Source organism: Haliotis rufescens, unplaced genomic scaffold (assembly GCF_023055435.1).
Source record: "Haliotis rufescens isolate VD_foot unplaced genomic scaffold, xgHalRufe1.0.p SCAF_7, whole genome shotgun sequence".
In the NCBI taxonomy this organism is placed as follows: Eukaryota; Metazoa; Mollusca; class Gastropoda; order Lepetellida; family Haliotidae; genus Haliotis; species Haliotis rufescens.
In genome coordinates this window covers 34,870,488-34,891,449 of record NW_025964361.1, presented here as the reverse complement: position 1 = coordinate 34,891,449, position 20,962 = coordinate 34,870,488, and the positions used below count along the sequence as shown (strand labels likewise).

The 20,962-nt window shown below is 41.0% G+C and overlaps 1 protein-coding gene across 1 annotated transcript in view; it reads right to left on the bottom strand.

The window, feature by feature from the left end:
* LOC124117074 (CD109 antigen-like) overlaps positions 1 to 20,498 on the bottom strand; it is a 45,447-nt gene extending 24,949 nt beyond the window's left edge. The window contains exons 1-19 of the mRNA XM_046478777.2: positions 20,418 to 20,498; positions 18,811 to 18,869; positions 15,165 to 15,319; positions 14,994 to 15,019; positions 14,307 to 14,460; positions 13,484 to 13,554; positions 13,173 to 13,298; positions 12,490 to 12,529; positions 12,038 to 12,122; positions 11,243 to 11,339; positions 8,708 to 8,935; positions 6,790 to 7,014; positions 5,597 to 5,695; positions 5,014 to 5,076; positions 4,518 to 4,709; positions 3,462 to 3,611; positions 2,884 to 3,090; positions 1,817 to 1,871; positions 504 to 711 (exon numbers count right to left, since the gene is read on the bottom strand). Of these exons, the coding sequence (XP_046334733.2) occupies positions 504 to 711; positions 1,817 to 1,871; positions 2,884 to 3,090; positions 3,462 to 3,611; positions 4,518 to 4,709; positions 5,014 to 5,076; positions 5,597 to 5,695; positions 6,790 to 7,014; positions 8,708 to 8,935; positions 11,243 to 11,339; positions 12,038 to 12,122; positions 12,490 to 12,529; positions 13,173 to 13,298; positions 13,484 to 13,554; positions 14,307 to 14,460; positions 14,994 to 15,019; positions 15,165 to 15,319; positions 18,811 to 18,860 (2,231 nt within the window). The 5' untranslated portion in view covers positions 18,861 to 18,869; positions 20,418 to 20,498. The remainder of the gene's footprint in view (positions 1 to 503; positions 712 to 1,816; positions 1,872 to 2,883; positions 3,091 to 3,461; positions 3,612 to 4,517; positions 4,710 to 5,013; positions 5,077 to 5,596; positions 5,696 to 6,789; positions 7,015 to 8,707; positions 8,936 to 11,242; positions 11,340 to 12,037; positions 12,123 to 12,489; positions 12,530 to 13,172; positions 13,299 to 13,483; positions 13,555 to 14,306; positions 14,461 to 14,993; positions 15,020 to 15,164; positions 15,320 to 18,810; positions 18,870 to 20,417) is intronic.
* Positions 20,499 to 20,962: the final 464 nt, after the last annotated feature.

Here is a 20,962-nt window from a genome sequence, read left to right as displayed (position 1 = left end):
TAGTCCGGCTGATGCCGATTTATAGTGCTAGCCTACTGAGATACCATGCCGCAGTTTAACATGAATACACCACTCAGACACAGTCTACTGACTACGAGCCGACCAGTCCTTGTTTTAGCCCCTTAACGCCGAGCGCCAGACAGGAAAACAACAAGTGCCATCTCTTAACGTCTTTTGGTATGACGCGGCCGGGGATCAAACCCCGGAACCTCCGCTCTCCTGGCGGACGCTCTACCACTAGACCTCGGAGGCGGTTGATTGCAATTAAAATAGAAAGCGGATGAGTTTGTGTGTCGTCTTTTGCAATATCCCAGCCTTATTCGTGATGGGGACTGGCTCTCATGCTGGTCCTTGAAGTGAACAGCTGACGCTGTAACCATCAGGTGCCGCCACTCTGAGACATAAAGTGTTGGTTCCTTGTTTTTATTTCTAAATACCCGTTGTCTTTGCAATCAATGTAGACAAACAGAACGCATACATACGATTCCACTTCCCATATCTACCTCACTGTCTGGTTTTGCCATAGCCATGTTTCCGGAAATTCTGTCCTGATTCGTTCCACCTCTTTGAGCCCACCAAATGAAGCATATCCTCCGGCATATCCACCAGAATTAGATCTTCCTCTTCCTCCGAATCCAGCTACTGGACCTGCGCCGCCTGCGCCACCACCTCTAGCAGCTTCGAATTGAAATTCACAATACCGACAGCCATCTGGTTCATAAAGGGCAAGAGAGGGAAGAAAATAAATCAAAAACCAAAACAGGACGAAACGTGGGCATATAAAGATCACATTGCTATAGTCCAGCGTTCTTCTGATGTATGAGGGGCGGTCGGGTAGCCTAGTGGTTAAAGCGTTCGCTCGTCACGCTGAAGACCCGGGTTCGATTCCCAACATGGGTACAATGTGTGAAGCCCATTTCTGGTGTCCCCCGCCTGGATGTTGCTGGAATATTGCTAAAAGCGGCGTAAAACCATACTCACTCACTCTGATGTATGATGTATACAAACTAAGCGCCAGTACCGTTCATTTGTTGGTGATAATATCGCTAACAAGATATTTTCAATTGAAAATCAAACATATGATAAAATCAACTGAGAAGTATAGTTATGTATGTGTATGCTCCTCGGCTTCTGTATGTATGCATATATGGTGGTATGTTAGTATGTTGCTATGCATATATTTTGGTATGTATTTATGCTGTTATGTGTGCTGGTATGTATGTATTTGGTATGCATGTAGGTTGGTATATATGTGGGTATATTTGTTGGTACGCATATATGGTGGTATGTAAGTATGTTGCTATGCCTGTATTTTGGTATGTATGTATGCTGTTATGTATGTATGTAAGTATGTTTGTATGCATGTATGTTGGTATGTATGTATGTTGGAATATATGTATGTATGTATGTATGTATGTTGGTATACAAAGTATTTAAGTGTGTTGGTATGTATATTGGTATGCATGTATGTTGGTACGCACGTATGTTGGTATGACTGTTTGTTGGTATGTACATGTGCCAAAGGTACTTTTTTGTATACTGAAAAGTACCCCAACCCAAATCAGAGGGCATAGAATGAACTCTAGCTTGACTAATGTATGGCACTGGAGAGTGGATGAGTCTTTTCTGCAATATGCAGAAACTGTTCCTTCGCAGACTGTTACGTAGTGTGCACAAAACCGGCGCCCCAACGCCAACCTGACGCGTCATCTCTTTCCAAGCTGAGGTACATATGTCCATTCCAGTTTGGTCAGGGAATACTTCGGAATATATCTGTAGTTCTCTAAACGACAACGACCTCGTCAGCATGACTTACAGTTTCTGGGGCGTTGGTACACAAGCGCGTCAGTCATCACGACAACTCCGGAGTTCTGGAAAGAACACGTGTACATATTTTAGGGTCAGTGCCATTGAGGAAAAAATTATTTCAAGTACCTGCAGTAGCATAGCAAAGAGAAACAACCACTGTTCGCGTTACAATCCGCGTTAATCCATAACTTTGTCGTTGCAAAGGAAATCATCCGCTTTGACGAAGTACGACACTAACGAACCATGGTACGGAGTAATGTCCCTTTGTGTATACATTCTCCAACAGTAAACTCCAGGACTGCGTGCCATAGGATTAGCGGCGTCCGGAGTTACATATTAATTCTGTAAAACATGTGATGTTGTATTCGTTCTAGAACATTCTGTCCAACTGTTGTGGAGCGACAGAATATCAACGGTTTGTCGCCTACAGTTTCAAGTCTAATATCATCTGGATATGAAATCAAACACACCATCAAAACAGGTTCTTGTAAGACATTGAGAAATAGCAAAGAATGTTTAGAATTTCTAGAGAGAACCTTTTCCATTTATTCCAATGAATGAAGCTGTAAAACCTCGTTAATCCGGACTAAACGGTCCCATTGAAGAGAATACACAGTAATGACCAATGTATACTTTCATAGACGTTACCGAAGGAAACGTCCTCGTCATCGAGGTTCTCATACCATATACGACATAATTCATAACTAATCGCTATTTCAGACGTATTTTTACGAGGACGTTTGAAATCTTTATATCATATCAAAATCTATCGACAACAGGGGAAAGCAAAATAACCAGTAAAATAACAGAGTGGTACATTAAAAACAGGTTGAAGAATCCTAAAGATGCTGCTATCAAACAACGGTACCACATACAAATGGGGTTACAGATCGCCAGCAACCAGCCTCAGTACCAGTGGTACCTGCAAGGTTCACATAGTTTCTTTAAAATGAGATTTTCGCCGAAGTTTAGCCGAAAATTAAATATACAAATTTGTCGAGATGAAAACAGTTGCGGACATATTTGGTGTTGTGATGATGACAATCCGACAACGAGGAAACTATGGCTACATGCCTTGAAGATCTCCCTGGCATCAGATCCTCCGTAGTAAGTTGGGTATCCCCATCCACCCCAAGGTGGACTCGACCTCTTGCGCCGGCGACGGCCGCGGCGGACAATCTGCCCTCCTCCTCGCCCTCCTCCTCGCCCCAAAAATGGAATTTCAACTATTCCTTCGTCATAAAAGTTGATGGAGTTATAGGACTTGAGTTCGCTGATAACCTTCAAGCAGCAAATGTATTCTCATCATAATTCAGGTCATACTGCATAAGATCTAGTTGAGAGTACACTTCATACACACCTGTTACGTTTAAACGATCCATTGTGCCACGAATGGACAAATGGTGGTCAGTTATCCATGCCTAAATCATATTGATGTACGCTTAGCATTGATGGAAGTATGTATAATTTTGACATTCTATTCTATACACTCGAACCCTATTTACGGACATGTTATCGTCATCCTGGGCCACAGGGGCACGTAAGAAAACGGTGTCAAACTAACAATTAAATATGTTCAAATATTGGTATAATCCTTAAATCCTTAAACGTGTGAGTCGACATCCGTTATACCTTGTCGGACCTTCACCTACCTGAGATTGTGTGATGTCATTTCCGGACTTGAGGAGGAGGACGCTCTGATCTACGGCCAGGAGGTTGACATGGGACTGGGGGTCAGCGGTGACCTGTACATTGACACTGTCACCAGGCTGAGCAGTTGTCTTGTCCATGGAGATAGACACCTAGCGGACAATATAGATCAATTGATTTGCACTGTTATAATGAGTGAGTGAGTGAGTATGGTTTTACGCCGTTTTTCAGCATTATTCCAGCAATATCCCCGGGTCTTCGGCGTGACGAGCAAACGCTTTAACCACTAGACTACCCGACCGCCCCCTGTATTAATGCGACAATTCTTTCCTGTTAGGATGTCACATTTCACAGCGTTCAAATGATCCCCAGACATTCAAGTAGATCCCCAATGAGGCGAGTAGTCGAACACCTTATCACAGACACACGTAGTGAGAGAGTGAGTGTGTTGGGTTTAACGCGCTTTTAACAGTATTCCAGTTATGTCGTATCAGCTTAATGTGGGAGGAAAGACCGGAAAGGTTTCTGGCGTGACCAGGGGACGCAACTCTGCAGAGCGAATCGCGGCGCCTTAGAGTGAGTGAGTGAGTATGGTTTTACGCCGCTTTTAGCAATATTCCAGCAATGTCACGGCGGGGGACACCGGAAATGGGCTTCACACATTGTACCCATGTCGGGAATCGAACCCGGGTCTTTGGCGTGACGAGCGAACGTTTTAACCACTAGGCTACCCGACCGCCCCGCGGCGCCTTAGACGACTGGGCCACCCGTGCCCCCCAGAAACACGTAGAAGACAGTAAATGAGTTCAGTGTCAGCTTCATGGGATGCCTCTAAGTCATCAAAACGTTACTAGCTGCAAACACTCGCCGTAACACTGCAAACTTAAGGTCCAAAAAATATATGATACCCGAGTCAAATACATCACCATCGAATAACCATTTCTTGTTTGTTTCATTTTAACCACTATCAAACATTGGTGTATACTTTCTTTTGCCCTATGTGTAACTTTTGTTAAAGTGGTTCGCTTCATTCGACTTCAGTAGCAAGTTGACTCTACCTTGTTCTTGAATGCACCTTCCACATCAAAGCTAACGCTGTCTGTGACGATTTCCCCATCTTCTCTGACGTAATACACAATTATCCGGGCATTTGGCGCCATCTTTGGTGTCACCGGGATGGCAAATTTGAAATCTGCCTGCTGGTTTGCGTGGATAGTGCCAGTAGCCACAATGGAACCACGAGACATTATCTGGAAAGAAAGGGAACTTGCAAATTTCCGTCCCGTTGAGAATTGGTAAATGTTACATGTACTTCCACAATAGAAATGGAATAACTGATTGTCATGAAAACATGAATCATTTTCGAAGGTAACTCTTTTAGCAGATATACATATATGCATTTCCCATTGATGGAGTATCAAATGCCTGCTGAAAAAAATCAAATAAAAATATAGGTTCCATCGAACTAATAATCATTTGGTTCATAATTAATTTTTATTGAAAAACACCCGAAAAACTAAAATTTGCATCTACAACTGTGTGAAAAGCGCATACCTGGTACACTAATTCGTTGACCGGTTCTGTGACTTTGACATCGAAATCCACATCGTTTCCAGCCTGCAATAAACAACCAAACATATTTACAGTGGAGTTCATAAAGGAATATCTAACTTTTATCTGTATATCTGACGAGATTGGGTACATTTGACAAAACAATCATTTTGGACGCAAATACATAAAAGCGACAAAACCCATTCCATACGATTCCGACTATATCATAAGCATGTGTTGATGAATCACTATAGAAATGTTATGACAACATGTATTCGCTGAAAGGTGAGCGTATCCTGCCCCACCGGTGGCACCAGTCAAAACACATGCAAAGGCAAGTAAATAAAACCTCTCCTTAGTTTTGGAATTCAGTCATGTACACGCAGGGAGAACTGAAAAGGAATCCTGATACGAATGTTGTAGTTGTACGAGCCTCTACTCGAGTCTGGGTCAGGAAGAACAGTTACGGAAAGCATGAACAGCGATGCACGAAATCTGGTGACAGAGTTTGACAACCCTTCCCAGCAAGAGGCTTTAGGGACCTGTTCTGACAAGGTTGACGTTGTATTGGAAGTAAGATACTTACTGAAAGTTGTTGTGATTTCAGGATCAATTGGATGTAGTTGTCGCTTGGAGAGTAACTCTTGTCGATGGATTTGTAAGCCCTTACAGGGCCATGATATGCCTAAAGCAGAACAAAATGTTTAAATCAAGCTATCAAGCGGTCATTCCAAGCTCTGCTTAATGCCAGAACAAGGTTGACATAATTGTGTTATTTTACGTCACGCTGGTGTGTTTCCATAGGTTCTTGTAATTCGAGAAATTCTTTGAGAAAGTGATCATTTTAACATATGTAATAATTTGGGATTACACTTTCTAAGTAAAGTACATATTCCAGTACCATCTGGGACTCGAACCCACAATTGGGTACCAGAATTTGTTTTTTCACTTTCGTCAGGAAGTGTAATGCAAAATATAACATATATCACATTGTATTGTAATCATAGTTATAACACTGGTGTCGTTAAGCGAATATAGATGATATATAAATATCCACTTTGTTGTATTTATTTAACATGTAACTTCAGGTCTTCCCGCCTTTTGGTATCGCTGATCTTATTGTTTTTTGGCACAAACGGATAAACTTTATAAGACAGAATTTGCTGAATTCTGAAATGAATTGGTTTCTCAGACATCTCAAAATCTGAATGCAACGTAAGCACGTCTATCAAAATGATAGCCAGGTTGTACATGTATGTTACAACAACGACGACCATTTCATGGATTATAAGATTGATCTTAGGTGACTAAGCACCCGAAAAAAAGTCTTAAACATAAGAACCCCCCCATTTGGTAATATTTTCGTTGTGAGTGAGTGAGATGGGTTTTACGCCGTTCTTTTAGCAATATTCAAGCCATATCGTGACGAGAAAAGACCACAAGCCTATCCCACCGCCTCGATTTGTTAAAAGTAGTTGTTTGGGAAATATCCGATATTGATGACACGGTTAATGTGTTATAAACGTATCTTCAGAGGGGCGGTCGGGTAGCCTAGTGGTTAAAGCGTTCGCTCGTCACGCTGAAGACCCGGGTTCGATTCCCGACATGGGTACAATGTGTGAAGCCCATTTCTGGTGTCCCCCGCCGTGATATTGCTTGAATATTGCTAAAAGCGGCGTAAAATCAAACTCACTCACTCACTCACTCCTAGCACCAGAACTTAACCTTCTTGTCAATCTAGTGAATGCGTTAAACATAAGGTAACTGATGTATTCGTACCTCGAGTTTGACGCGGGTCGCATTGGCGGGGATGTTGACTTCTACAGGGACAAGTCCTGTGTCAGGAACCGAGAGGATTTTGTCTGGGAGTGAGAAGGAGGTCGTCCTGGGAAAATAGTACATCGGGGTTGTCTTCTCTTCGATCTCAGCAGTCACCCTAGTGGAAACTCGAACCTTCTGATTGCTGGCTTGAACTGGACGCCCGTCTTGTTGCTGGACTTGCAGCTGTGGAAAAGCACTACAGGAATTAAACATACCCATGATATTTCGTTTGAAACACGAAGCAAACAAATATTTGTCCAACACTGTGTGGATCACCTATCATGTATCATCATAAGAAATATTTCAGAAACATTAAGTCGGTTGAATTTGTACGACCACGAGTTAAGTGCGACTGATACCCTGCAAACATACTTCTGAGAATCCTTTCCCTCACGTGTGAACTATTCTGTCCCCTCTTCCCTAAGAGAAACTAGGATTTGGCATAAACATATATCCAATAGAACCGGACTCTTTCCAAAACATTGGCCTTCTGGAAGATTTCAGTTGCTGGGGCGTCTATAACATGACCTGCTCATGATTTATTATCCTTAAATATGTTTATCCAGTGGGAACGGTACCGTTTGGTCTTTGGATTTCAAGTTTTTATATTAAGCATCTTAGACTGAATGAGAGAGTGTGATTTTATGCCACTTTAAGCAAAATTTCAGCAATATCACGACGGGGTACACCAGAAATGGGCTTCACACATTGTACCCATTTGGTGAATCGAACCTTCAGCATGACGAGCGAAGGCTTTAACCACTAGGCTACCCCACCGCCCAAAACATTTTAGAAGTCAACTTCTTTATTTACATACTCAACGTTTCAAGGCTACTTCGTGTCCCTTCATCTGGTGAAAAATGAACTTCATGAAAAGCGGAAGTAGTAGCCCTTAAGCTTCTTTATGTTATGTGAATAAAGAAGTTATACTTCTTGTTATGGGATTTCATTCTACAATAGAATTAATAAAAATAAAAGCGACAATAGCAATAGCAATAGCAATATCTGCATAAAACAGTCGACTGTACGATTCCGACTATGTCATGAGCATGTGTTTATCACAACAAATCAAATGGTAATGATAGCAGGTGTTCGCGAAAAGGTGACGTATCCTGCCCCACCGGTGGCACCCGTCACAAACACATGCAAAGGCAAGTCAATTTTTCACCTGATAAAGCACGGGAACATATGGTAAAGTCAAAATATGGAATTGCATCGGATATAATTTTTGTCTCTGATGTGTCAAATTTGGAAATTTCCTCCACATATCTACCATAAAACGTGAAAGCTTTACTGATTCCTTGAGTGTTGTAACCTTGATCCAACAACTTCGGAGCAAGAATCGTATGAAATCTGGGTAGAAAGAGCATGCTCGATTGTATCTCAAGGTGTGAAATGTAAACACCAAAGGTTGGGGCTGCTGGAATATTGCACGACATGAACGTCAACGACAGAGAACAATCAATCTCGATTATGTTCCGAAACAGATTCTACTTGGCGTGAAGGCAGTGTTGAAAACTATATGAACGGAACACTGAAAATGAGTAATGACACCAGGTGTTTGCGAAATGGGTAAGCAAGTCCTGCACAACCAGAAGAACCGCCCATAACACAGTTTGCATAAAAAGTAAGTGTTGCCGCAGCAAGAAACCTGCTGTGAGTGTAAACAATTAGGTGAAACTTGTGATCCCAAAGTAAATAGAACCGTCATTAATTATCCCGACTTCCTCATTCATTAATTCACATCATATACCTGATGGTGTTTGATTATGCTGATCTGTTTTAGTCGGTTCTACGACAAGCATAGTTTACTTGGGACATCCTGGTAATAAAAGCAATGGAGGGAGGTCCTAATACATCCCGGTGAAATACTTACGAAGGCGATGTATTTGAGTCCAGGTTTAAATGTGTTTGGATCAGAAGGTGCGAAGGAAAGCTTGACGGCATCCTGATGGATCAGGATCTTGCTGGAGCCGTTCAGGGTGATCCCAGTCAGGTCCTCCGTCACATTAGCGACCACCTGGATCCTCTGCCCAGCCAGACCGAAAGAGCGAACCCTCTTCATCGCCGCCAGTGGGATGGTAACCTTGCTCTCACCATCAATCTGAAGAAAGGAGTGAGATAGAAAGTATGTTTTGCTTTTGGCAATATTCCAGCAATGTCACGGCGTGGGACACCAGAAATGGGCCTCGCTCATGGTGCCCATGTCGGGAATCGAACCCGGGTCTTCGGCGTGACGAGCGATCGTTAATTAGGAGGAAGGATAAAGCTAACACAGACAATGACGACAACACGGCAACAAATAAAATATCATCTCATAATAATGGCGATACTGTATAACAGTGTTATAATAGTTCTGAACACACAATGTCATTTAGAAAGTGGTCAAATGTAACAAATAATATATTGGGGATAACACTTTCCGAGTAAAGTACAGATTCTTGTACCCAACCCAACACAAAAGAGTACAAGAATCTGTACTTTAATCAGAAAGGGTTATCCCAAATTTAACATTTGTTACAGTTATAGATCATTTGCAAATCTGGAAAGGATCACACCAGGGAGAAAAAATATTGGTATTCTGTAGTTCATTCTGTTGTAGCCACTGCACCTTCTATAACTTCTGTTCTGCGTAGCTACCATTTCAATCACAAATAGGTGTTCAGTACCTCCACGTTAGCTATAGCTGACAGGAAAGCATGGAACGATGCCAAAGGACTGGAAGACCTAAAGTAACTGATGACCTTAACACGCCGCCATGTACACCATGACTACCAGATAGACACTCACAATAGCATGGTACTGTAAGCATCGTTTGGAGATTAAGCATCGCCTAGAATGAGAGGTGACCTTTACACCTACAGCTTTCCATTACGTTTGTCCACCTGACATTGCTGCTATTATTGCTACTGGAGGTAATAGGTTCTACTACACCAAATCAGAACCAGTTTGGACATTGCGGTTTTTCATAGGGAGCCTTCAGTACAGATCGAGAGATATCTGCAGGCTGTGATTGGAGGATATTCTGTAAAATTTTTATGTCTTTCAAATGTACATCCATCCAGTTAGTAAAACTGACCATGTTTTTCTATATTTAGTAATGTCTTTTTCAACATGATGACTTATGCTGAATGTGACCACAGCTGTAGGAGACATTTGGTGCGAAACTGGGGGTGTTGTGTTTAGCTTCCGGTACTCGGAAAAGGAGCTGACTAAGCTAGTCATTTTTTATTTTTTATTGCTGCTCTAAGGCCAAACTGTGCACACACGTACAGGTAATAGCTGTTGATTGCTTAGTTATTAAAAAAAAATAATATAACGTTACTATAGAAGTCTATTGGGAAAACATTTGGTTGTGTGTAACCTAATATGCTTGTTTTGCTGTTATGGCACAGCGTCTCTGAATGTATACTCACGTGCCGTTGCTCGTGGTGCGTGTATCACGAATCAAGAATCAAGAATATTTATTGTACAGAACACCCTCGTAGGACAGGGTACAAACTATCTACATTTGGAAATAAATATAACTATAAACATCAGAGGTAGATCTACATCATGTACATTATAAATAGAGATATTACTGTACATATTATTTTTATTCATAATATAAACATATATATATATATATCATGAAGTGGCTGGCAGCTTACACTTTAAAAATGTAGATACTATATTTACAAGACACAATACTTGTGGTAAAGATTGAAGGTCATATGTAGATGTTGCCTATAAGATAGGTTCTTTTGATAAACATGTCAGAGATAATTTGTGAAACATATTTTGCTTTTTCAGCGCAGGATACTTGCAAAGATTTTTATATCATTTTGGCAGTTTAATAAATCTAGTGTTCGAAGAAGTAACTGTCTTTCGTAACGATAGTTTGGACAGTACTAGGGCTGGGACGGGTAACTCGGGTACTCGGGTAGGACCCGGGTACCCACAGTACTACCCGGACCCGTGGTTAGTCACGAGACATATTGTTTAATGACAAAAACTCATTGGAGCTCAGTGGTTACACTACAAGTCGCTAATGTTCCCATTTCTTTCTGATGATGCACACATTCCTTTTGACTTGTATATGTTTGAGTAAGGAAAAAGCTTCAGTCAACTTCAGTGTACGCATGATCTTATCGTTTCATAAGAGACCATATACCTATTATATGGTCTCTGGTTTCATACAGTTTTTGCAAGGGCTACAGTTAAACTATTCCCAGTTAGACATTGTGTTCCCAACGCCTGAGACCTACAGTGGGTACCCGGGTAGGGTCCGGTAATAGGGGGTTGGGTACCCGGGTAGTAAATTTGGACTCGTCCCAGCCCTAGACACTACAAAAGGAAGTATTATTCGTCTTCTATCTTGTTACATATTTTACATATTCGCTGTATCAGTGATCTGAATGCAGTTACTTACAGCCACTGTCTTCTTTACCATCGGCCAGGGAGGATAGTAGTACGGTATTTTGGCCACAATGTTGACTGTCCCCTTCACCGGCTTACCGTAGGTGTACCTGGAAATACCGACACAGTGACACTGGATATGTATATCACATGAACAGAACGCGGATATAATAAGAATAATCTGACTGAGCAATGACCTAACATATTTTGCTGGGACTGGCGCCCACCTTGGACATTGAAGCCGATATAGTAGTAACGTTGTCTCCTGAATGGCATTATACACCTGTATATCTAACTGTTCATCAGCGTATAAAACAAGCATAGTTCATAGTTAGTCTAACCCCGTTGGGATTTCGTGTTAGAGCATCCTATGCAGGTCCAAATAGGAAACCAAATGGATCGAGTGCTCAGTTTCGGTGGCCTGGTCGATTGCGTGTCTTCGCTCCCCGACGGCGTGTATCGTTGCTCACAATACCGATCACTTGATTGTCTGGTCCAGGCTCGATAGGTCGCTTTCATATAGCTTGCGTCAAACAACAAGCACACACACACACACACACACACGCACACACACGCACACGCACGCACACACACACACACACACACACACACACACACACACACACACGCACAAACACGCACACGCACACACACACACACATAGTTATTATATGGTAATGGGATAAATATGGGATAATGTGGTAGTTTGTAATCATGGAGAATCAAGTGATTGAATTATACAGCACTACCAAGACTACTTTTCTAAATGGACGAACGAACGAACGAACGAACGAACGAATTGACTTACTTGGCCTTAACTGTCGCAGTGATATCGTTGTCAGATGCAAGGCCATATGGTGGAAGTTCTACTGTTACCTCAAACTTGGGCAAAACTGAAAATGTTAGATCATCAAGCCTGTACAGTGACCGCCCTAATGTTGCAACTTTGGAAAAATACGAACACCTAAGAATTTTATAATGATACAAAGTGAATAATAATAAAAGCGACGAAACCGACTATTTAATGAGCATATGAATCACTATAAAAAAGTCGTGATACCAGGTGTTCGCGAAAAGGTGAACGCATCCTGCCAAGCGGTGGCACCCGTCACAAACACACGCAAAGGCAAGTAAATTGTTCACCTGAGCAAACATGAGAACACATTGTACAAGTCAAAATAGAGAATTGCATAATAGGACATCATTTTTGTTTAAGGAACGATTAAAGTTAAGTGCGATGCGTACAAAGCCAGAACTCACCATATTCAGCGATGGTGAACACTTTTTCCTTGGATATTTTCTGTGAGAAATATAGGTACATGTAAGTAATATACAACTGATAGTGCTACACAACATCGTAATATAGCATATGTACTACTCATAAGAAGCTAAGAATAACGATATTTTCATATGATCGTAATTAATGGGACATCGCTGGTGGATATTGCAACACACAACCTTGCAATTATCAGTGTTCCTTATCGTTTTTAGTAGTAATAATAATAATAATAATAATAATAATAATAATAATAATAATAAGTCCATTTATTCAGCGCCAGATTCCATTCACCAAGTTAATGCTCATGGCGCTACATAGTTTTAGCACATGGTCCTGATGAAAGGGGAGTAGAGTTGATAGTGTTGTCTGAAAAGGTGTGTTTTCAGATGAGCCTTAAAGGATGAAAGCGATGGCGACAGTACATGTAGTAGGGCGTGTATATTCATATATCATTTAATGGAACATATACTAGGGATTAGAACGTTTTACTTTTATTCTTCTTATTGTAACAGAATATAAGAACAACGATGTTTCATACTTGATTCTATGAGTGAGTTAGACAGTTAAGTAACTATGAAGTTTGTAATTATAATTTTGAAGATGAACGCCACGTCTTCAGAATATACTACCGCGATTCACTCACACACTCCTAACTACAACTTACACCTGCTGTGACCTTGATCTTCCAGTCACCGAGTACAGGTTGGCTGGAGGTGGGGAGGTAGTTGGTGATGACGCCGCTAGCGTCCTTCAGTCTCATCCACTGCTTGATTTTGTTAGAATTGGGATCCTGAAAACATTGAAAAACATGGAGTATTCACACTGGACGACGATGCAAATTACATCTCTGTGTGATATCATCAGAAACTGGAAATATGTTATCCATTTATGTAAAATTATTTCAATGGTATTGTGTATTGGCACCTTGCCAATAATTAATGAAATGAAGTCGTAAAGCCGTAAAGTGTTACTCACGAAGATGTCGACGTTCATGGCGCCGGTGTACAGCTTCGTGTCGGGGAACATGGCAAAAGCCCGGAAATTGACTGAAATTAACCCCAAAAATCAATTGAGATGCAACACAGACTCGCATTGAAAGATAAATGCGCATGTACACACTTGAGTGATCGCGCGGATACTATTACCCGTTAAACATACTGTAGAGTGCGAGATGCGAGACAGTTCGGTTCATGAATGGGACTCGGCCGCAGGAGAACAAAACCATGCGGTGGCACTGCATCCCCGTGGGGATTCCGGGTAAGAATGGGACCCAAGTACCCAATGCTTAGCCTACTATGATGAGAGTGAGTGAGTGAGTATGGTTTTACGCCGCTTTTAGCAATATTCCAGCAATATCACGGCGGGGGACACCACAAATGGGCTTCACACGTTGTACCCATGTCGGGAATCGAACCCGGGTCTTCGGCGTGACGAGCGAACGCTTTAACCACTAGGCTACCCGACCGCCCCACTATGATGAGAACGAGGTGAACAAACTGTGACCTATATGTGACCGATGCTAGACCAATGTGTGACCAATATGACCGATGTGTGACCAATCGCATCCCCAACCCCAAAGACACAGACGTGCATGCACACGGACACACACAGACACATACACACAGACACAGACACGTAGACACACACAGGCACACATACCCACACAGACATACACGAGAAAAGAAACATTGAAAAGTGATGACAAGTTTATACAAATCTCATAGAACAGATAATAATTAAAAAGTGAATTATTTCAGTTGAATACCATTAACATGTATCGAAACAATGAAAGCATCACCTGTTTGTCCAGGCTTGTACATCGCCTTGTCGGTCTGGATGAAGATGGACATGCCTTTGCCGCTGTACCGCAGGGTTGTCTCGTTCTTGAAGGCCAGTCCACCATTGCCCGACACTTCCAGCTTGTAGCTACCGCTTTTCAGATTTTTCGGTACCTAGTCATAACATGCATGGTTGAAAAAGTGAGATACTTATTTAACGCATGTAGACACAGTAGACATTAAGTATAAGCAAAATGAGTTAACCAAAGAAACATGAAATGATTTTCGATTGATTTCAATTTCCAAAGCGATGAATGAGTGAGTGGGTTGGGTTTAACGCCGCTTTTAACAGTATTCCAGTTATATCGCGGCGTGTCAGTTTAATGTGGGTGGAAAGCCCGACGCGATGCATGCGCAGGTCTCAGACGTTTACAACTTCGGTGAAACCCACGAGCACGGGTATGGTGCTGACAAACCTAGAAACATAATCGGGGCGAACCGGGATTCGAACCCACAATCATAGGTTTCTTGCGTGCCAAAGGGACGCAACTCTGCACAGCGAATCGCGGCGCCTTGGACGACTGGGCCACCCGTGCCCCCAAAGCGATGAATGAAGAATCATAAAGACGGATCAATGGATACTGTGTAGATATATATATGAATGTATGGATCAGATGATAAAATTTTTTCACAAAATATTGAATTACCTTAAGTGTTATACTTTGGGGCTGATCTGAAATAAAAGATAGAAATCATTTGAGACAGATATGTACAACCATGCTGTGACGGGAAGAACAAACGTCATCACGAAACCCAAATTATCTACTTCAAATAACAATGTCATTCCAGAATTTTACTCATTCATCAGCTGCATATACCTTGTCTCACAACACCTCTTGCAGAAGCCACGGTTTGTCTCCCTTTAACGATCGTGGCTTTGACAGTGACGTCCGAAGTGGCATTGAGGATGTTAACGCTGACCTCAAAGTCCATGCCCGGCCGAACGGTTGTTGGGGACAGTACAACATAGGAACTGGAAGGGATAGAGGACGTTAAGTTGGTCCGTTTGTGTATCTAGCATCAAGCAGGAAATTGGTACATATTTTCCTGCATCTAATAATGTTCGTTATATGATATGCTAAGCAAGAATATTATTATGTTGATTATTGAAAATGATCGCAAATGCATAAAACACCGATGGAGAAGAATGAGAACCGGCTGAAAGGAGAAAGTATGAAATTTGGTATGTCAACCCATTGCTTGTCCTGATAAGTGTGACCGCCTCCATGGTCTAGTGGAAGAGCGTCCGCCTGGAGAGCGGAAGGTCCGGGGTTCGATCCCGGAACGCGTCATACCGAAAGACGTTAAAAGATGGTACTTGTTGTACTGGACTGGTCGGCTCGGAGTCAGTATACTGTGTCTGAGTGGGGTATTCATGTTAAACTGCGGCATGGTATCTCAGTGAGCTAGCACTATAAATCGGCATCAGTCCGGACTAGTACAAGCAGCCACACAAACACACACACTTACATGCACGTCGCTATATAAGTGCAATAATCTTGAACGCGGCGTTAAACCCCATTTCACCTCACCTGATAAGTGTGACATGATATTTCTACATGGCTGCACAATGCCAGACTGAATGAACAGAGAAGCTCACCCCAGTATATTTGATATTGATATCGATCAAATACACCAACAAGAGTCGAATAAAGTAGCCAGACTCCAAAGGGTTTCCAGTGTTGAATTATTTGTAATCAAAAGACATGAGGGTGAGAGTATATATATATAATCTAATATCATTCTCAATCAGTAGGTGACAAATAAACAATAAATGTTATTCATAAAAGGAATCACGTCTTCAAAATGCCTTCTTTTGTAGAGAGTTGGTTTATGATTTTGTAGCGGCCATAAAATTTCCGAGTACAGTGATGGGATTCGAACCACGGACCTTCTGTCCACATGACCAAAGAGGTTAACCCCGTCAGCAAGCTGACAAGGTAAGGACGTCATCTGTGGGATGACTCCACGCCCTGCTACATTCTCCTCCGTCAACAGAAGGCACGTCCCGGGCCGCATAGTAGGACACAGAGGCTTATTTTGCTTGTATTTAATATGAAAGTGCTCAGCCCCACGTTAGGCGCCAATGTAGCGGCCATAAAATTTCCGAGTCCTGTGATGGGATTCGAACCACGGACCTTCTGTCCACATGACCAAAGAAGTTAACCCCGTCAGCAAGCTGACACGGTAAGGATGTCATCTGTGGGATGACTCCACGCCCTGCTACATTTTCATAAATAGTGCCAGTCTGTGTAGCGACGTCTCATTATTGCATCACAGACAAATATGACGATGTTGCTTCTATGCTATGACGTCACAGGCATGGAACGATTTCACCTTGCACTCAACCACATCCCAAATAACCAAAGGGTTCGGTATTGTTACTTTCTTGTCGCAGCAATGTTGGAATGAAATGTGTCAATGTATCTTTATGTAAGAGGTCTAAAGAAGAATCATTTTTGATAGATTTGAATATTTAAACATAAGCAAACGCGCGTGTCAATCAACTCATGGGTGACCAGGGAAGTAATAGCACCTAGAGATATCGACATCTGTCACAGCAGTGGAAGCCAGCATTGGATAATAAGGCTCATTATCAGCCATCACCAAGGCAAAGTCGGTAAACTTGAACAAAACCTTTCAGGAATACCTTAAAGAATAACATATCTACGTCATTGCTTCGTGGTAGTGGCAGTACCAGGATCAGGATCTGTTTATGCACATCACGACAACAGAGTAAACTTTTTCAAGACGAGGCGAGAAAGCTAATTTTTTTTAGATTTAATGAGCGTGAGTAACCACCTTGTTAAAATGTCAGATAATGTGTACACGGGAATCCTACCTGTCTATACGCGAACGCGACCCGTCTCAGTCGCTTCCTGGTCTTTGCCCTGGTCGAATATGCTGCACCCTTAGCTAACTCATCATGGTACAATATTTCTTTCGGTAGAAGTATGTTTAAGTAAACTTCACCCTTTTCTTAATTATCTACAGGTACATTGGACTTTGCAGCATGTGGCTGAGTTGATTTTAGTAAATCTGTGAGCATTCTGTAGAAGTTTACAAGAAAGGTTAACAGCTACATGTATGCATCAACAACCTTTGACGTGGAAATGTCAATCGACATCTCTCGAATTCCAAACACACTAATCTTCATTGTATTCATGGACATGCGGTGCTTGCAAAATCTATGCGTAGCTTGTAAAGAAACATCTGTTAGCGATATCTACATTGGGTTAGTGTGTTGTCTCACTCCGAACTCGGCATTATTCCAGTTATATAACGAGCGCCTGTAATTGATCGAGTAAGACAAACCAGTGATTTGGAGAGACGGGAAGGCGCAGCCAACCTTTTTATGCAAGCCTACTATAGTTGGACTTCAACTACATTGAAAATGACTATCATTTCCTTCTTCTTTGTACTTCATATCCAACATTACGTTGATCCATATTTTCACACTAATCCATCATATGAAAAATTTGTAAATCTTATGTCTTCTAAATGTAATTACACTATAACACAACTTGCTTAATATATCTACAACGCTTTTAGATTACGCGAGTCATTCACAATTCACTCATGTATTATTTATGTTATTAGTGTATTATATTCCTTTCATGTATACACTTTATTGATATCATGTATGTTCTAGGGGCCTATGGCCTGAAACTTGGAGGAAATACACTCTCTCTATATATAATACATTTGGAATTTATATTCTGGACGTGTAGAAAGTGTAATGATAGGTAACAGATAAAAAAAATTGTTTTTAACCGAATTAACATATGACGACTAAAAGCATTTTGCTTCTCAAATTATTTTCGTTCAAAACTCACTTGGATGTTAACATGTGATCCCGTAATGCAACAATTTAAAAGAAAATGCTTTTACACTTGCTATGTCCATGAGGATTGCGCGTTAGAATGGGTGCGGAGTTAAACAACAAACAAATATAGCAAACAAATATGTAGTGGCGTACAAACCTAGCTCACCAATACACTCTCTTACCCACTAGACGATAAAACAATTAAGAGTGAGTGAGTGAGTTGTGTTTAACAGTATTCCAGTTATATCACGGCGTGTCAGCTTAATGTGGGAGGAAAGTCCGAAAAAAACACAAAGGAACATGAAGCAACATAAATTTTGAATTGGATTTTCTCGATTATCACTTTTTGTATGCCATCAATATTCAGAATAACGAACTTTAAGTAAATTTGTAAATTTACAACCTTTGTACATTTGTAAATCGTATGTTTTCAACATGTAAGCGTACAATTAATGAACTGTCTAAACGTATATCACGCTATGATATTTAAAATGTCGCTCCACATGTAATGTTTATTTAGTTATATGTAAATATTCATTGACATGCCAAATATTATGACTCTGTATGTCTATGCGCATGTGGCCTTAGAACTTATCAATAAAACTCATTATTACTAGAAGATAATGCTGTGTACTTACTCTTTTGCGAACGCCGCCCCCAGGAGAGCTGCCAGGAAGATCTTTAGCATCGTGGCGAACTGAAGAATTAAACAAAATATCTGCTGAAAATCTGTCTTTAAAGGCATTTCGAAGTGATACACATGAGGAAGAAAATTAATGGATGTCAACTTCTAAATTACGAAGAACACAACGTCTATCTGCGCCAGTTATCTCGCTTCCCTTGTTAAGTTTCACCTTTTGTTATCTTATTACTTTTGTTTTTCTCACGTGTGCACCCTCTCTGACTCATATCATTCATTCAGGACTAAGGAATAAGTATATACTCCGAAACGTTTTGTTCCTGATAATAAAGAAGTTGACATCCACAAATTCTCTTCCTTAAAATGTAAGGTTCCCGATATGCGCAAACTAACTTTTGATGATTTTAGGAATTTGTAAACAAAATCTGTTTGCCAGTTTGGAAGCATATAGCAATTTATCATTACTAAGTAATTACTCAACTGGTAATTAAGTTATTAAATAGTTCAATTTAGTTTTTCTAATAAATGAAATAAGTTTCTTTTAAGAGGCGCCATGCGCTGTTGTTAGTGTAACATTATCACTTTTGACATCAATATGAAATATGTCTGTTTATCATCACAACGTTTCGAGTTATGATGCTTGAGACTGTCTGCCGCACAAATTACATTGTTGCAAGGTGTATTTTATTTAAGAAATATTTAGACTCACAGTTTTAGTTAAAAAACTATCTGGTTTTGCAGCTGTAGCTGAATGTATAATTATCTAGTCTCCATACAAAAAGAGTCAGTTGTACAAAACATGTTTCTACAGAATATTCATGTAGAAACCGTGTATTTACAATATGACCAGTCATGATTAGTATTTTTTCACTGCTCGAATTTTAACATTGTGAGTCTCAACATGCCATATGGTATAACAGCTGTAAACACAATGAGCGTAGGGTATTGCTTATGAAATATCAATATCACTTCATAACTCTCTTATTTATCTACTGCTTCCGTGGTCTAAAGGTAGAGCCCGGAGAGCGGAAGGTCCGGGGTTCGATCCCCGACCGCGTCATACAAAAACGTTAAAAGATGGTACTTGTTGTTACCCTGTAAGGGGCTTAAACAAGTACTGGTCCGCTCGGAGTCAGTATACTGTGTCTGAGTGGGGTATTCATGTTAAACTGCGGCATGGTATCTCAGTGAGCTAGCACTATAAATCGGCATCAGTCCGGACTAGTACAAGCAGCCACACAAACACACACACTTGCGTGCACGTCGCTATATGCAACAATCTTTGACGCGGCGTTAAAACCCATTTCACCTCACCTCACTTCTTATTTTTCTGCAGAATGATTTTAAAGAACACTTCAATCAACAATCAATCAACAAATTAACTGAAGCAATATAATATTTATCCCAGTAACGTATGAATGTTAAATAGTAAACATGATGACCATCGACAATGCAGATATACAATAGCTGCGCTTAGGTCAGGCCAGTGACGTAAAGGTCACTTGACATTTCATGAATAGTTGAAGAAAGTGAACAAGGCTCGAGCTTCAAGAAAATTTCAAGAAATATAAAATCACAGCAATACACAAATATGAACCTTCTCACCTCAACATGTCAGGCTCTCATCTCATCTCCGACAAAATGAGCGTGTCTTATATAGCATCCCTTCAGTTAAACCAGTTGACATTGCAATATCGCAAGTGTCTTTAATATATTCCATTCAGGTAGGCGTGCACCAGGATGACATTTGAACAACACGGATCTGCGGTCGCTGAAAATACCTCCGAGTTTACACTTTATGTTGAACAACTTCGCTACACGTTGGCTGCATATTTTGAGGTTCATGTTTTTTTTCATCTAAGCGAAGTCAGTGTAATGTTTTGAAGTCGAGAAAGAACAAGTTTTCTTCGAGTTATTTGGTTAGGCAGCAATAATCTCAATTACAAATTGAAGGGGACGAATGGTCCATGAACCGCAATTGGCTGTGCAGAGTTGCGTCCCTTTGTCTACCAGGATCCAGTAATCGTGGATATGAATTACAGACTTGCATCTTCCTCCTACACTGAACTGCCAAGCTGTGATATGACTGGATGTTCTTCAAAATTTGTTTGTTTACTTGTTGTTTAACGCCGAACGGCAATATTTCAGCT